This window comes from Aquila chrysaetos, chromosome 2 (genome assembly GCF_900496995.4).
Source record: "Aquila chrysaetos chrysaetos chromosome 2, bAquChr1.4, whole genome shotgun sequence".
Classification (NCBI taxonomy): Eukaryota; Metazoa; Chordata; class Aves; order Accipitriformes; family Accipitridae; genus Aquila; species Aquila chrysaetos.
In genome coordinates this window covers 7,148,601-7,164,584 of record NC_044005.1, presented here as the reverse complement: position 1 = coordinate 7,164,584, position 15,984 = coordinate 7,148,601, and the positions used below count along the sequence as shown (strand labels likewise).

The window sequence follows — 15,984 nt, the reverse complement described above, 5'->3', positions numbered from 1 at the left end:
GTAACATCTGAGTCAGCATGGCACTGCTTGGTTTAAATAAGGTTATTTAAAGTGTTTCCCCTCTAGAGGTTTGGTGATATCAGTCACCAAAACCAAATGTTCCTTTGGAAACTACTCCTATCAACCCTGTGCATATGTAACTACCAATTGAAGATGGCTGTGGAGAAACATCTTTGGGAACAAGCCCTTAATTAGCTCTCTTTTTCGTTGGCAAATATGGCCTACAGCTTTTAAACACATTTTTCTAGCAAGGAAAAATCATAGTTTACACCATGGTGTATAGGTATAATAATATATGAAATATGCCTAAGAAAAATGCTTGTTTGGGACTAATCGTACACAAGAAGCAACTATGCATACTGATTCCAGAAACAATCACCTCACTGACTTCCATATGATTTTGAGGGAATCTCTTTAGGTAGTAAATACTAGTAATCAAGATGGAAATGTAAAAGTCCTAGTGCCAGACCTGTTTGTTCACTTCCTTGTTGTGGAGAAGCATTTGATACAATAAGAAATGTTGGTGTAACCTTCAGTCACACACTGGCTCGTTCCAGTGCTGACAGTCAGTGATAGCAAGATACTGCTGTTTGGATCACAATTATTAGATGTATTTAACCACAGTAACAGCTTTACCTTTGCATTTCTGCTTCCATACTTAATATTTTTAATTACTAAACCAAGTTAGACTTCATGCAACAGAAAACAAACAAATCAACCAACCAGAAAGTCTTGAGTTAGTGATAGAACAGGATTAAGCGTGGATTTGGAGATACCAGCTTATTTCTGTTAAGCAGCTGGCTCCATTTTATAGTACAGTCATTGCTCTAACTGCAAAATTTTAAATTGTTGTCTAGACGTTTTCTTAGCTGCATTGCAAGTTTTATCAGAAGAAAGAGAGTAAACACATTTTTGGTGCATCGGGAAGCTGAGGTAAAGAAAATATGGTAGCATTTAGAGAAAGAAAAGTAATATTTGAAGATAAGTGCTTTGGCTGCACACAGCCGCACCCCCCTAAAAAAGGAAAGAAGCAGCAGCAGTATTTAGGGCTGGTAAGAGCCTCACCTGCCTGGATTTTCTGTGTTGCCTTGATGCAGTTGGCTGGTTCGAGAAGTAGTGCTGTGATGCACCAAATGGTTTAGAAGATTAGTTGCTGCTCCTTTGGCTTGCCTAAGAGCTCTTTCTGCATGGATGCTTCAAAGATTATTTGTTGTAATTCCTGGGTTCTTAGACGTATCTGTAACACAAAATGCACATGGATATTCTCCCTGCACAGACTCACCCCGGCTGCCAATCATCAAGTACTGCACTCATTCTTCTTTTCTTCTTCTTAATTTTCCTCACCAGAACAATCTTACATCATTTCCTTTCAGTTCCTAGCATAGTTAAAACTTTAATTTATAGACTGATATTGGTTAATAAATTAAAAAAAAAACCCACAACCCAAAGGTTTTGAAAGCACTGAAAGGCTAACTCTTCTATCAGAGATTCAGACTGAATCTCAAGATCCATCCTAGGGTAAAGAACCAAGAAAGATATGTATTCCTCCAGAAAACACATTTCCCAGCTCTGGGAAGGTTGTGAGAAACTTACAGACTTGCAAGATACCCAGGAAAGATAAAAATGTTCTTGTTAAAAATGCTTTATTTGGCCATATAACATGTAGCACGAAGGAGTATAACTATGTTAAGTATTCAGGAATACGTAATCCTGTTTGTTTATGCTTACTTTCATTTGACTTATTCAGTAGAGGCTCTTCAAGTTCATGGCCAAATATAAGATCAGAGCCAAATAAATTGTTAATGTTTTCATTCAGATTTCCATTTGTTATTCTGAGAGGATTATGTCTTGTAAAGTTTGCTGGCAGTGCAGGAAATCCAGACTCCTCTGGAGAGTTTGCTGGAAAACCAAAAATAAAGATTACATATCTTGGTCTTTATGATAGAAATGTCTTTTTGGTTTTGCAGTAATATAAACAGTAATGATCAACTTTTTGTGATTAAAGAACTGCATGATCAGTTCTTCAAATTACTGTTGTGAGCTTAAGATTTGACTATTGCACTTTCTAGATAAACCATCAAACACAGAAGCTATGCAAGTTGTGTACATTAAAAAGTACCAGTAGCTACAAAACTAAAATGCTTGAAACGAAATTGTAACCACTTCAAGAACAAAGCTACTGTAATGCACTAAAGCTGTTTGCACTGAGAAAGATAGAAAACAATACATTTTCAAATGTAAACCCAATACAGGGGATGGCTGGCAGGGGGCTGCTAAAAATTCAGCTTTGGAAAGATCTTTATAATATTTTAAAATACTTAGTAGTTCATAAGTCTCACTTTGTGACCACCACTTCTTCTAGCAATTGATTTAAGGCTGTGTGCCAGCCTGTGCTGATTTGTTAATTTTGTTAAAACTGGGTACAGTACAATGACAACGGTGATTGATTGCCTCCTGTAAATCATCTCTAATTCAGCAGTGACAACATTAAAAGAGATTTAATCAATAGCATGAAAAAAGAAAATATTATTGTGTACAGTGTTCTGGTGTCTACCTAAACCAGTACTAAATAAAGTGCTAGCCTACTTTCTGCTGGGAAAATCTCTTTTGAAGCTTAAGATCAAAAGCACTTTTTAAGCTTAAACACCACCATACGGTTTCAATTCTTGCTTTCTAACAAGCACTTTAAAAAGCACAACTAAAATGCAACTGACAAACTTGAAAAATCTTTTGTGTTGTTCCACTTGAATGATCTAATGAGAAAATGGCTCAGTTCTGTTGTAGCTAATGAGGTATAACATCTTCACTGAACCTGAATATAAAACAGAGATTTCTCTGAAGATATAGTCTTAACATGCTTCTATTGCTTTACTCATTCTGCCATGTTTTTATTTAAGTGATGTCCAATGAATAAAAGCACAGGTCAGTTTTGAAATAAAACATTTACACATGAAATTACTCAATCCAAAAGTGCTTTGAACTCTGTATATAAGCATTGTGGCTTCAAGTGGGAAAATGTGTTTCACTAGCTTACTAAGGTCCCGAGTCTGCAAACAGAGATATTAATGTAGCCAGACAGAGATGTGTGATAACACATTTTTGGCAGATGGAGTTCTGAGGCAGAACCCAAGTGTACATGGATTTTAACCTATCTGGTTTCAGCAGTGACCTACTATCAGTGTGAAGACTGAGATTTGGCAGAACGATGAAGATACCGCTAGTATCAGTACCAAATAATAGCATTTATTCTGGTAGTACCTAGAAGCTAATATCCTGCTAAAGAGCTTTATTTATACAATAAAATATTTATGCAAAGAATTTTATGTAGGTATACAATAAGGACAAAACCCATAGGTGTGGGAAGTATAAGATAACAACAAAGGGGTTAGATTCAGTGCATCAAGTAGTATTTGCAGCTGGGCAACAGTTTAGATATGGTTGGGCATGGTGACAGCATCATGGCAGTAAAAAACTTAAGGAGATAATTGGAGTAGAATAACCTTATGGTGTAAGTGTCTCCTGGTAGCACTTCTTATCTATAACACAAAGAGGTTTGAGGAAAAGCTGGACAAGTTGATGAGGACGGGAGAATAAAACCAATTTTACTGATGCTTCTCATCATCCTTAGTACGTACGTTTCAGATGTGTAAAAGAACTGTTTCTGTGCTCCATAAATATGAAACTGAGACATGAAGAGAGAACTGGCTTGCACAACACAGAGTGGGAACAGACTCTAGATCTCCTCATTACTCTATTGGTCCTTCTGGGGAAACTGATGGTTAAAATGCATACTGCAGTCTTTTGAACTGGAGGGAAAGAATTCTGTTCATCAAACAAATCTCCCGAGAAGTTTCATGCTGTGATACGGAAAACACAGGTCTTCTGTGGGACAACAAACTCTTTCAGTGAGTGGGGTCTTAGTGATAAACAGAACCACAGAGACAATGAACCTTCTGTTCATAGGAGAGACGTGCTGGGCTAGCCTCCTCTGACTCCTTGGTGTTGTTACTGTTACTCTTGTATTTAGGAAACCTAACAGTGAATCCTACTAAAAATCTCTGTTCCAGTGAATTTATACTGTAAAATGAGATGAGGCACACCCAATGAATGCAGACAGACTGACAGATGGGTGAGCACAAGAAAATAATGAGCAATAAAATTGGTCAGTGTGACAGACAATAGTCACAGCAGATGCCCAACTGTTGTGAAGCTTTTTTTTGGTTTCATAGTCAGTGAGAATTTCAGGGCAAGGTCTGGAAGAAAACAACAAGGTAGCCTGTCCAGGAAGCCCCTTCTCAACAAAAGGAGTAGCAAAGGTAGAAATATGGCAGTGAAAAAAGGGTGTTGATGACCAGTAACAGTGGTCAGCTTATCGTATGCAATTGCATCCGAAGGCATTAGGACATGACCTCACTCTCAACAAGAAGCATGGGGATAGGCAAGACTGAACTACAGCGATGGAGACAAGTACTTTGATGAGGAGGGACAGTGAGAGCTAACACAAAGCAACAGGCTTATGGGCAAAGCAATAAATGAAGAATATTATCTGTGTTGAAGTATTCCCAATGGATACAGATGGGACAAGACAGTATCCTTCAAGACAAGCCAATACGATATTGCATTATCAAATTATAGTTGAAAATAATTATGAAGGTAACTATCAGCAAGAAGAGAAATTGGAATCAGGTGTGTCAAGAATCCCATTTACTGAGAAAAGATGGACAGAGAAGTTATATCGGTGAATAATGCACTTTGAAATTACAGTTTAAAACATTGATGCAGCATTGCTGTGATACTGTACTATGTAGTAACATTATGAGGTAACAGAAATAGGTTCCTCTGAAACTTTTATAAAAAATTATCAGACAGATACCCTGTGAAAGTATGGGTGCTTCTATTCCTTCTGTTCTTGTTCCACATGGACATACTTGCATGACACTGATAGTGCATCTGCTTAACCTACTTATGAGGATTTGGTTCATCAAATGTGCACCTGCAAATTTAATTCTCCCTATGACCTCATTCTACCTGTAGTCTAGACTATCCAAAAGCTGTGTAAGTGCACAGGAGCATGAACTGAGGGTGAACCCTGCTGGAAAAAATGAGTGGATTTGCTGCAGCATGGAACTTCAGGGTAAGTATAAGTTACTACCAGGGGTAACTTTCACATTTCTGAACAATAAAATCTATAGTGTCACCTATATCTATAGATAAAGCAGCCTGAGACTCTAATGGGTCCTTTATAGTTTTTAAATGTTTGGTTTGTATTGCAATTGCCTATCACAGGCACCTCAGTGAAGGTATCACAACACCCAAATAGTAGGCATCTTCCTGACAGGATGATAGAAAGAACCTGATATAGGTGCTCACACTCATTAAATTCTGTGGTGAAGAAAGGGAGCAGATGGTATGTCTTTTATTTTTCTGGACTTTACAAAACCTGAGATTGCTTCAGAGAGTCTATCTAGAAGGAAGAAAAAAAATCTATTTTAATGCTATGATAAGCACATTAGGCACCCATTATAGGTGACATGAATATTGTCCTTCAAATTTGAAAAACATTTGCTTTACTTGTTCCAGGGGCTGTTAGGCAGCTCTCATCCTCTCTTCTGCATTTACTGGCAGTCAAAACATAAGCAATAAACAGTAGTTCTTCTTGAGAGAACCCTGTGCAAAGAAAATACAAATTAACCCAGAAATGGGGTCCTTGTCCAAGAATTCAATCTGACAGTATCTTGGCTACACCAGTTAATGTCTGAACCAAACCTTACACCAATGCTACTCTCCTAGAAACAGAATCCAACCTGTGCGTAAAAGACTATATACTCTTGAGCAACTTTTTTCAACTTTAAGTGCCTGTGAATAACTGACACTTTGCACTGACAAAGTGGCATGCTGTGGGCAAATTTATACCTTCCTCATCAAGGTAGCCCAGACCACAGCAGCTTCTCATGGCTCTCAGCACTTATGAGGATTCGAGTGCACTGTGCAGCCTGGAGAGACGTGACTAGGAAACAGACTTACAGAAGGCCAAGCGTTGAGATGCAGGCTGTGCTGCAGACAGAAAAGGCTAGCAATATTTTTCTGGTTTAATATACAATGTTATTGAAAATGACAGGCGGTAAGCTATCTGAAGTGTGGACCATAGTGGCGGTGTACTAACTGACGCTTACACTGAGATGTACTTCTTAATGCCACGTTGTATAGGACACAGCTGAGCTCACCACCTTGATGCCCTTCAGGACAAAGTCTAGGCCTACAATTCTGAAGAAAGAAACCCTGAAATAGCAATTTCCCAAGAGGAATCTGTTCGTCTTTTTTCCTTGTGAAGTGCATGACTGTTCCTGCCATTACTGGGTAACATTCAGTTTGCTTGACATTCTCCTGCCATTTCATCATCCATTTCAGAAGCCAGTTCATTTCCCACTCTGTTATAACTCTTTGAAAGTTGGTTTTAAAAATGTCATAAGTGTAAAAATATTCTTCTGAGTCAACCACTGAAAACAGAGTGCATGACTGCACCATATGTACTACTGCTCTAATGTGTCCCTGCCTTCTCTCTTCCCTGTGTTTCTAGCTGTTGCTTTAGACCAGAAACTGCTGGTTTATGGTAAAAGGAAGTTAAGGGGCATTTAGAACTTGGACTTTCCACCTAATCTTCAAGGGTCTGTTTATGAAAACATGCCATATGAACTATATTTTCAACTGAAATTTAGAAAGCCACGTTTTTTCTCAAAACTAACAATGAAAAATATATTTTTGTTTCAATTTATATTTGATGCTACTTTAAAGCTCAGCAATGCTAAGATACTTAAATACATGAAGCTGAGATCCTACAAACTTTATTCAAACACTTGGCCCCACTGAGTTCCACTTGTCCTTTTATGGCTACCAGGAAAGCCTTTTCTACTGTGTGAAAGTGTTAGCTGTCTTCTGTCCCACAGCTATGTATTCATAAAATCACAAAGGCTAGACACTTTACTGTGTTCTACTAGTTTGTTCCCAGGGATAAAAAAAAGGCAAACCAACAGTACTACACTGAAAAACAGAAGCATGTCTGGAAAAAAAGAAACCTGAAATTTCCCTTTGGGACTCTTGCAAGGAGTGATGTGCAAAACAACAAAAAATATTGCTATTTAGCCAGTTTAAAAATAAAATCAAGTATTTCAGAAATCCTTTAACATTCTTTGACCTTTCTTCACAGATCTGACCTGCTTTGGAACATTGAAAGGACAGCCCATCACTGCAACATATTCATGCAAACACATATATTTTAAATTGATCTTGCAGCACTATGAAGAACAGTATGATGAAGAATGAGTGCCTTCTGATCACAGTATGGCACTGAGACAGGCACAGTGAGGCAATGTGATCATCACACATACTATGAAGCTTTCGACTTTAAAACAATAATAACAGATACTTAGGAATGATCTGGTTATGGAGAAATTCCTAATAGTTCTAATGATTATGAAGAGTAAATATTCAGTGTATAAAGTGAAATACACATCTAGTTTATTTAATAATGCAAATGAATATACTCACTGGATTTCTGTGGTTTGAAAGCACCTTAAGACTGGGAATAACTGGAGGTTTTTCTAGCTCAGATGATTCCTGTCCAAAAGTTAAAAAATACACCATATGTCAGGAGTTCTCAAAAATCTTGCAACTGGTATATATATTTTGGGGAAAATACAGGTAATTTTATTCAGGCAAATCCATAGAAGAAAATGGGAATTTTATCTGAAAACAGTCCCCCACAATTAGCTCACTGAATCTACAGCATTAACAAAAATATACTGTACTTGAATTCTGTTGAAGTCCAGAAAGAGTTTCTGTAATTTTACCAAAGGTTGTAAGCTGTTCAGTTCTCGTATTTGGTTTTGCTCTAGATGAAGAGTCAAAAGACCATTCTGACTAGCAAGGAAACCTCATGCAATCATCTTAATGCGGTTATGGTCCAATACCAACTCCTGCAGAAGTCTGAGACCTTCAAGTCCTTCAGTTTGGCTGATGTAGTTTCCTAATATAGCAAGAGTAAATGCATGGAATCATCTGTAATGGATTTGGATTCCTTTCCAGCAAAAAATTATCTTAAGCAAAAGAAGCTCATGAACTTTCTGAATTACTTGTATGTTGTTTTGGACCACTTCAGTGACACTGGAAAACAGTGTGTTTTATTTCATCTACCTATCTGCCATCTCTATTTAAAGTAAAATATCTTCCTAAATAAAATCTAGGCATCTTGAGGAACAAGACTTAGGTCAATTGTTATCGTCAGTATTGCTTATAGTGAGGAGGAAATTTCCTGAGTGTGGAACTTGCTGCTGGCCATGAGCTGACAAATGTACCTTCCACACGCTGGTTACCCTGCTTTGCCCTTGTAAAAGAAAAGTGAGGCACAGTAGCGCAATATGGAAGAATTTCACTGTTAAAATTCTGAAGGATCTTGGAGCCAGGGCAAGAATTAAAGCTGGGATATCATTCCTATGGGGGTCAAGACTGTCCCCCACAAATTCAAGGCACAGAGTGAAGACTGGACATAAGGAAAGTACTGTAAAATGCTTGAATGAATGTACAGAAGAGCTGCTACCATCTACTCTGCAAAAACAGAAGTTTCAAGTTTTTTAGCCTGCTAAGCTGTAGCTGGGCCATGTTAGTAATTCCAGATGAAAATCTTCCAAACTCTGCATTATCAGGGGCAGGTTTTCTCCAAATTCTGCATCCCCAAACCAGTAAAGCAAACAAGAGTATGATGCCACAATTTTCCTTCTTTTGAAACTCTTTTCTTGTTTGAAGACAAAAGAACTTCAGCATTTCCCACTCCCCCAAAAAAATTTATGAAGGGTATATATATGGATGACTGCAATTTCACTAATCACTGGAACGGGTTTCATAGGAATTACACCTGTATATGTTAAAAAAAAACTCATTAAAAATGAATCAAATCCACTACTTTGAAGTGGAAATACTCCTTATATAAATTTCTGTTCTGTGGAAGCTAGGTCAAGTTTTCTGGATCCAGACCATGGAAATCAAACAAATAAAAAAACCCCTTCCTCTGCTCACAGAAGTCTGAGGACATGAAAAGAAAACAGCTATAAACCACTGCTATATTTAGTAAAATACTTACGGCAACCTTTGGGTGTATTCTCACAACAGCTGAATGACAATAGGGCAAAATAAAATAACATGCACTGTTCTACTAATTTGTTTGTAAAAGCTTCATTTCTGTTATGTCTGACCTGTAATTAGCTAGCATGAACTAATAGATTAGGAAAGAGAAGGGAAAAAAGGGTTTTAATTTTAGCTTTGCTTCTTCCTTACCACCCAGCTAATGAAACAATGTGCTTAGCAACCTCAATTTCCATAAAAACACTAAATATTGGTGATTGCTGAGCAGGTAGTGAGTTGATTACATTCACACATCACAAACAAAAGAGTATCCAAACTGTATGTGAATATGTAATATTAATTTGTGTTAAGATGTGTAAATATGTAATAAGTATATTTCATGGTTTACACAGGCTTATCTCACAAGGCTACAAAGATTAAGAGCTAATTCAACTTCCGAAGAAACTGTCAAGAGTATCTGGGGAACGTTTAAGAACATTTTTGTTCCTAGAATATCTCACAATTGAGAAAGAAGGCAACAGTCATTAAAAAGACAGTATCTACTTAGTGGGAAATTAAAAGCATCTATAATAAATGGAAAAATAAAAGAAACTGACAGTAAGAAGTAAAAATGTGCAAAAAATTGATGAAAAGAGCAAATGCACAAAAGGGGACATCAATGGCTTGTAGCATTAAGAACAGTAAGAAAGAGTTTGAAAATATACCAATTATAAAAGTAATACTGACAATGGTATTGGATCATTACTAGCTGAAGGTGGCAGAAGTATCAATAAACCTGAAATGAAGCGTAGTTGTTCACTAAATAATTTTGTGCTGCATTTGTGGGGAAAAAAAGGGCAATGTTATTCATATCAGAGAGTAATAATGAAGTAATTTCCATTCCAGTATTGACTTAAAGCTTGTTAAGTAGCAGCCACTGAGCTAGAATCTGACATGTTTAAATCAGTGACTCTGAGTAAGTCACATTTGAAAAAGCTGGCTGAGAAACATTATGGAATATTTATGTTGACTTGCACTGAGTTTGGGACCATCAGCCAAGTTTCAGTGGCCTGCAAGAAAGCTAAAATTTGTCAATATTTAAAAAGGGAAAGGGGAGGAAATTAGAAAGCATTAGTGCAAAAAAATCCCTCCCATCAATACAAAGGGAATTCCTACAGTTACTGAACAATTATTTCAAGTCCTTTTTGAACCCCCAGTCTGTATAAAGAATGTTCATCTCTCACAAGGAAGCAGATAAGTAAAATGAACACAGAAATTTGTCACACTATGATGGAAGCCCAAACAGCCCATATCCATGTGTGCTTCTGCCAATATCCATTCCCCCTAGAAAATCTGAAAACAAATTAATGTTTTTCTCACACTCCATATGCAAAGAATGAAGACAAGAAGAGCTGGGTGAAGTCTTGAGAAGTATGCGCACAACAACTAGGTTTTGCAGGATTCTCTGATGCTCTGTCACTGTTACTTGTATAAAATTTGGCCAATGTATAGAAGGAATTCTGCATCGTGACTTTGCAAAATTTCTCTGATATGATAAAACTGCATTTGACTATGGATGTTGCCTTATCTATGCAGAAATAAGTAAATGAATCCTGACAGGTCCTGGAAGTTGCAGTCCTGAAAGAGTGCCCGGATGAGAAAAGCAAACTGAAAGGTAATTGAAAATGCTCTTTAGGACACAGGCTGATCTAACATTGATGGCAAAAGGAAGAAGAAAGAAGTATGACTGTCTCCTTCAGAGGATGACGAAAAGAATATCAGTTCTGAAATGAGCAAAGGAAAAGAGGTTTAATGGCAGGATGAATGACTGCTTATACTACACACAACATTGCAGAAGAACTTTGGATGAATATGCAAAAGCCTTCTTTATGCTCATAAAATGTACTATATAGTCTGAACTGGCTGAACTCATTGATTCTAACAAGGGGTTGTGACTGCCATCAGAATACTATACAGTGTAAGGCAGCTGAATTTTCACAGGTCAGGCTCAAGGGACTGAAATACTATCTCAATATATTCCTCACTATCTGAATATATTCCTAAAATTTTGTAGTGTTATGTTGTATAAATTTAAGTAAAGAATGAAAACAGAATATCAATGATCAGTCTGGTCAGAGATATATGTCCATACTCTCCCAGATCAAACCAGCAGCCAGAGAGAGGTAAGTGGTTCCCTTACTCAAAATGAAAACCTTTGTAGGAAGGTGAAAAAACTTCAATGTCTGCCTAACCACCTATGCAATAAGATCCAAAGAATGGATGACAGCAGCCTGGTATAGTTAGTTTGATGAAGAAGTGGCCTAACAAGTTCTTCACAAAGAACTTGTGAAAGAAAAGCCAACTAGATAATGCCAAACATAACATATGTGTGCAAAACAAATGAACAAAAAACCGTACTGGGTTTCTTCAAGCTAGGAGGCGGGGAAAAAAGCTACACTGAAGACACCTCCTTCCTCCTCAGTAGAGTAGAGAGATAAAAGTTTATTTTAAAAGCTGATGTTACTTGCTTCCTTTGGCAAGTCCTTGATGTCCATAGCCACAAGACGCCACCTTTCACTACAGCTGCTGCCCATTTGTTAACTGATTTGGGAGCTTTTGTCCAGGCAGTATTGATTCAATGTAATTGTATTTCAGGCACAATACCTGTAAAAAGGAAACTTAATTAATCAAACAGAATGTTCCTCTGCTAACACATTAGCAAAACTGCCAATTACATATTTCTGATTCAGAAATTTGATCTTTAGAAAGATGATCGGTCAGTTTAAAGTGCTTAAAAAAGTTTGGTGCAATTCATTGATTTTGGATCAGATTACTGCAACAATACTGTAAAATTGAAACAGTGGTTGCAATCAGCTTTGTGCCAATTGATTGGTGTTGTTACAAAACCCCACAAACAACAGGGTATTAAAGGAGATTAAAGACTATTTTCAATCAAGGAAATTAGTTTATCATTAATATTATTATGAAAAATAGAAAAGACTGTCATGAACCCACTTTGGCATTAGGAAGGAAGAGTAAACCACTGAAAGGCATGAGATTATTGTTCTGTAAATTCACACTGCAGACATTTCTAAACTGGTCTGCTAGCACCAGCTCTACAGCTCTGAATTAAGTAAAAAAAGACAAACATGGATTGACAATACAAGTAACATGGAAAGATAAGATAGAAATGAGATATATAGCATGAGCAGATCCATAACATGCTGGCTTTGGGGTAGGAAATGCAACATGCTCCTATGAAAGAAGCTCCCTGATGAAAATCTAACAACAAATTCACAGTTCTTTTTCCAGTAGTAAACAATTGATTTGATTCTGACACCAAAGGCAAGGGCTTTCAACAGTTTGCTCTGTTTGCTTCTATATCACATTACTGAAATTCCAGTTCCATACCTCTTAGGTTGTTTTCATTGCTTTCCAGCAGCACCGGAGCTGCAATTGCTCAGATGAAGTATTCCACCCATTCTCCCTTTACCCTGAGGCCTGCCAAAGCACCACACAGACTGTAATTGTGTACCTCAGCTGCATCAAAGCCTGCTTGCAAGGTACTTGTTACTACTTAATGGTAGAACCAGGATCCTCTATTGATCAGAGAGACATTCCTCAAGTAATTTTTAGGAATTCATAACTGTGCTGTAGGTACCTCTCTTCAAGAAATTCAAGGCTTGCAATTGTAATACCTTAAAAGGCACATAGTCAGTGTCAAGAGTATTGGTCTACAACCTTTTACAACAAAGCCTCCAGGGAATGAAAGTCCTTGCAGGAAATAATCCTAACAAGAATGTTTAAATACTTGTCCCTGTCCTCACATCTTAAAACAGTCTCCTGAAACCAAGAGTCAAACTAAAAGGAGTTACAATTTCTTTATGAGCAAGACCTACTCAATTCCAGCAGAATATTGACACTGATATTCCTGGCATGGTAATACCATTGCTGAAGGCCTACTAGGCTATTTAAGATCAAGAGATGAAGATCATGGACTGCGCCATGAAAATTGTCTTCACATGTTACACCAGGTAAGGACTTTCACTGACAGATGCAAGATGCTGGGAGAGAATAAAATACAATTATGACTCCAAGAAGACAAATACATACATACAACCCATAGAAATACTTCCCTAAAGATTAATATCAGGGATGATGTCTGCAAACAAGTGTGACTAGTGCTGTGTAAAATACTATTTTTTCAGAACAGTGACTGTCCCACTGAGTGCACATACCAGTGTTCAGTTAAGGATGCAACCAATCACAGGTCATTCTTGCTCTAAATTCCTGTAGATCTACAATGGACAAGGCAGCTTTTTTCAGAAATTAGAAGTTTGCAGAAGCAGCACTGCACATACGTACATGTCTGTTCTCACTTTGGCTGAATTTGTTCTGAAAGGAATCAGATCAGATGGGTTTTGATCAAATAAAATTTCTCTTCTAGATATACTTGGTCTGGAGCCAGTACCCTATCTCTCCTAGACATTTTCTGTTAAACTGTGTGCAGGCAGCACCACTCCTTAAATGAAAAATGGAAGCATCTAGAAAAAGAACATTTCTTCAATGGAACTGTGGAAAATAACCTTTTGTGATGAAAAATTACTTATTTTATGGATCAGTCAAGGGAATTTGGCCTACAAATGCTCAGGAATTATAAGGTATATTTGCTAAATACAGATTCTAGCTTTAGATTTTCACATTCTATCCACAATATTAGATGCCACTTTTAATAGATAATGCAATTCTGAAAATCACTGTACCTGATATTAGAAGCTGTCCAATTTAATTCTTGCATTTCTGTGAAGTCTGAATGTCACAGTCTATCTGCAATCATGTCAGAGGTGAGTTTGCCTGCAAACAAATCTTTTGCACTTTCTCATTCTGTTGGTTCCTGTTAAATGCATTTGAAGTGAAGTCTGCTATATTAATGAGGATCTAGAACTATCACAGTAATATAGGGAAGAAGCATTTCACAGTTCAATGAATTAAAAATATTTAAAATCAAAGTAACTTAAAAAGTGTTATTTTGTCTTTATATGAGCAGAACTGGATGACAGTTTTCTTATGGAACAGTTTAATGGAGATAATCGGTGTTCTCTCAGTTAGTTTACAATAAGGATTTGTAAGTAATGACTAATTTCACAGGTGTTAGAAATGATTAAGCTCCAAAATTATAGTTAAAGCCTCGGGAACCCTAGCAATGTGCCAGGACACTATTGTGCTAGGTACTATTACAAAAAAAAGGCAATTTTACCTCAAAATGACTGAAGAGAGACATAAACAGAAAATGGAGTATTATGGAGTATATGAAAAGATTACACACATATTAACAAGTCTGATCAGCTGGGTGTTAATTTCTTAAAGAACTACTTTTTAAAAAATTATAGTAGTAATCTGCATACAGAATAACTTACTAATGCGATAACATCTAAAGCTTTGAGAAAGGGAAGATGGAATAATACAAATAGTTGGTAGTGATCTTGTTTCCAGACTATTCTACTCAGGTCCAAAATTACCAGATTACTTAAACCCTAAGTAGAAAAAAGCACGGGTTTATTAATATAACTTTAAAACATCCATATATAGGTGCATTCAGACTACTTTGTTTCCAGCTCCTTCTTCAGCCATCATCTGCATGACTCAAAACTGAGAAATTACTTAACAAAATCCAGATATCTTCATTTAGATTAATAGCACTTTTCAACACTCAAGCCACAAAGAAAGCCCTTAAAGGTAGTGAAAACTGCACCGACATTGCCTTAAAAGCCTTTGTGCTCTCACACAGTTTTACAGATCCTGAACACAAATAAGAATCAGGGCCTCAGTCTCCAATTAGTGTCTGAACCCAGCCAACAAAGTTTATAATACATACATTAGCATTCCACGTAAGCTGAAAAGAACTGGAACTGCTGCAGGTGTAATTGTTTATTATTTGACATGAGTTGCAGAATTATTCCATGGATTGTAAACCTTGATTAGCCTACCTGGTATAAGTGATGTTTACCTCTGCAAAACATTTTGAGCCCAAACCACCTGGAGGGTTCAGTACCTCCTTCTCAGGAGTGAGTATCAATCCAAAAACATTAGACAGAGGTTCTCATCAGTTTGGGTTCCTCTGTAAAGATGGCTAAATGCAGCAACCACGTAGCTTCCTCTATACTTGAACAAGTGGGGAAACACTGTATTTGTAATGTAACAAAAACCAAATTAGTTTTGAAATAGTAAATATTTACCTTTAAATTATGTATCTCTTGGTTGGTATAAACAAAGTTATTACTTATGTATAGCTCTATTAGGGAGTAAGTTTTCTTTAAAACAACTAAATATGTGATTCTGTTGTTCTCAGTGGAAAGGAGGATAAGACAAAATTTCAAACACATGTCTTTTGAGGCTGATAAGACAATTATTATTTACACTATGTCTTGTAAGTTTGGTGAGCTTTGGTGGCTGATACAGAAGATAAAACAAGTTACAAGTGACACAGTTTGTGTTACTGGGTCCAACTGTAACTAGATCAATGATCATTAGATCAATTAGATCATTAAACATAGATAAATATGTATATTTTAATAAGAAGTACTTATTTTGCTGGAACATAACTGTTCTGCCTCACTCCCTTTCTTCAGTTCTGCTAAAGATACACTCAGATTTTTTAATATTTGAAAAACTCACTCTGCTGGCAGCAAGTAAAAACTTACCCTCTATAATATTCACTATAAAGAAACACTTCTACTGTGTCCCAGCTTAACAGCCTGCATTATCACTACCACGGTAAATATAGTACCATCTAGTGTTGAAATGTAGTTTTCATGTAAAGTGAGTCCTCTGAGGTTAAGACAAGACTCTATTCCTTTTATTTGTGTAGTT

The 15,984-nt window shown here is 36.9% G+C and overlaps 1 protein-coding gene across 1 annotated transcript in view; it reads right to left on the bottom strand.

Moving 5' to 3' along the window:
• Window positions 1-1,061: 1,061 nt before the first annotated feature.
• The window catches only part of LRRC9 (leucine rich repeat containing 9), a 38,389-nt gene continuing 23,466 nt past the window's right edge, over window positions 1,062-15,984 (bottom strand). Inside the window, 13 exon segments of the mRNA XM_041128300.1 lie at window positions 1,062-1,237; window positions 1,729-1,899; window positions 7,542-7,614; window positions 7,806-8,023; window positions 8,601-8,669; window positions 8,672-8,728; window positions 11,640-11,778; window positions 12,130-12,238; window positions 13,878-14,008; window positions 14,532-14,648; window positions 15,351-15,474; window positions 15,476-15,555; window positions 15,888-15,982. Coding sequence (XP_040984234.1) covers window positions 1,062-1,237; window positions 1,729-1,899; window positions 7,542-7,614; window positions 7,806-8,023; window positions 8,601-8,669; window positions 8,672-8,728; window positions 11,640-11,778; window positions 12,130-12,238; window positions 13,878-14,008; window positions 14,532-14,648; window positions 15,351-15,474; window positions 15,476-15,555; window positions 15,888-15,982 — 1,559 coding nt within the window.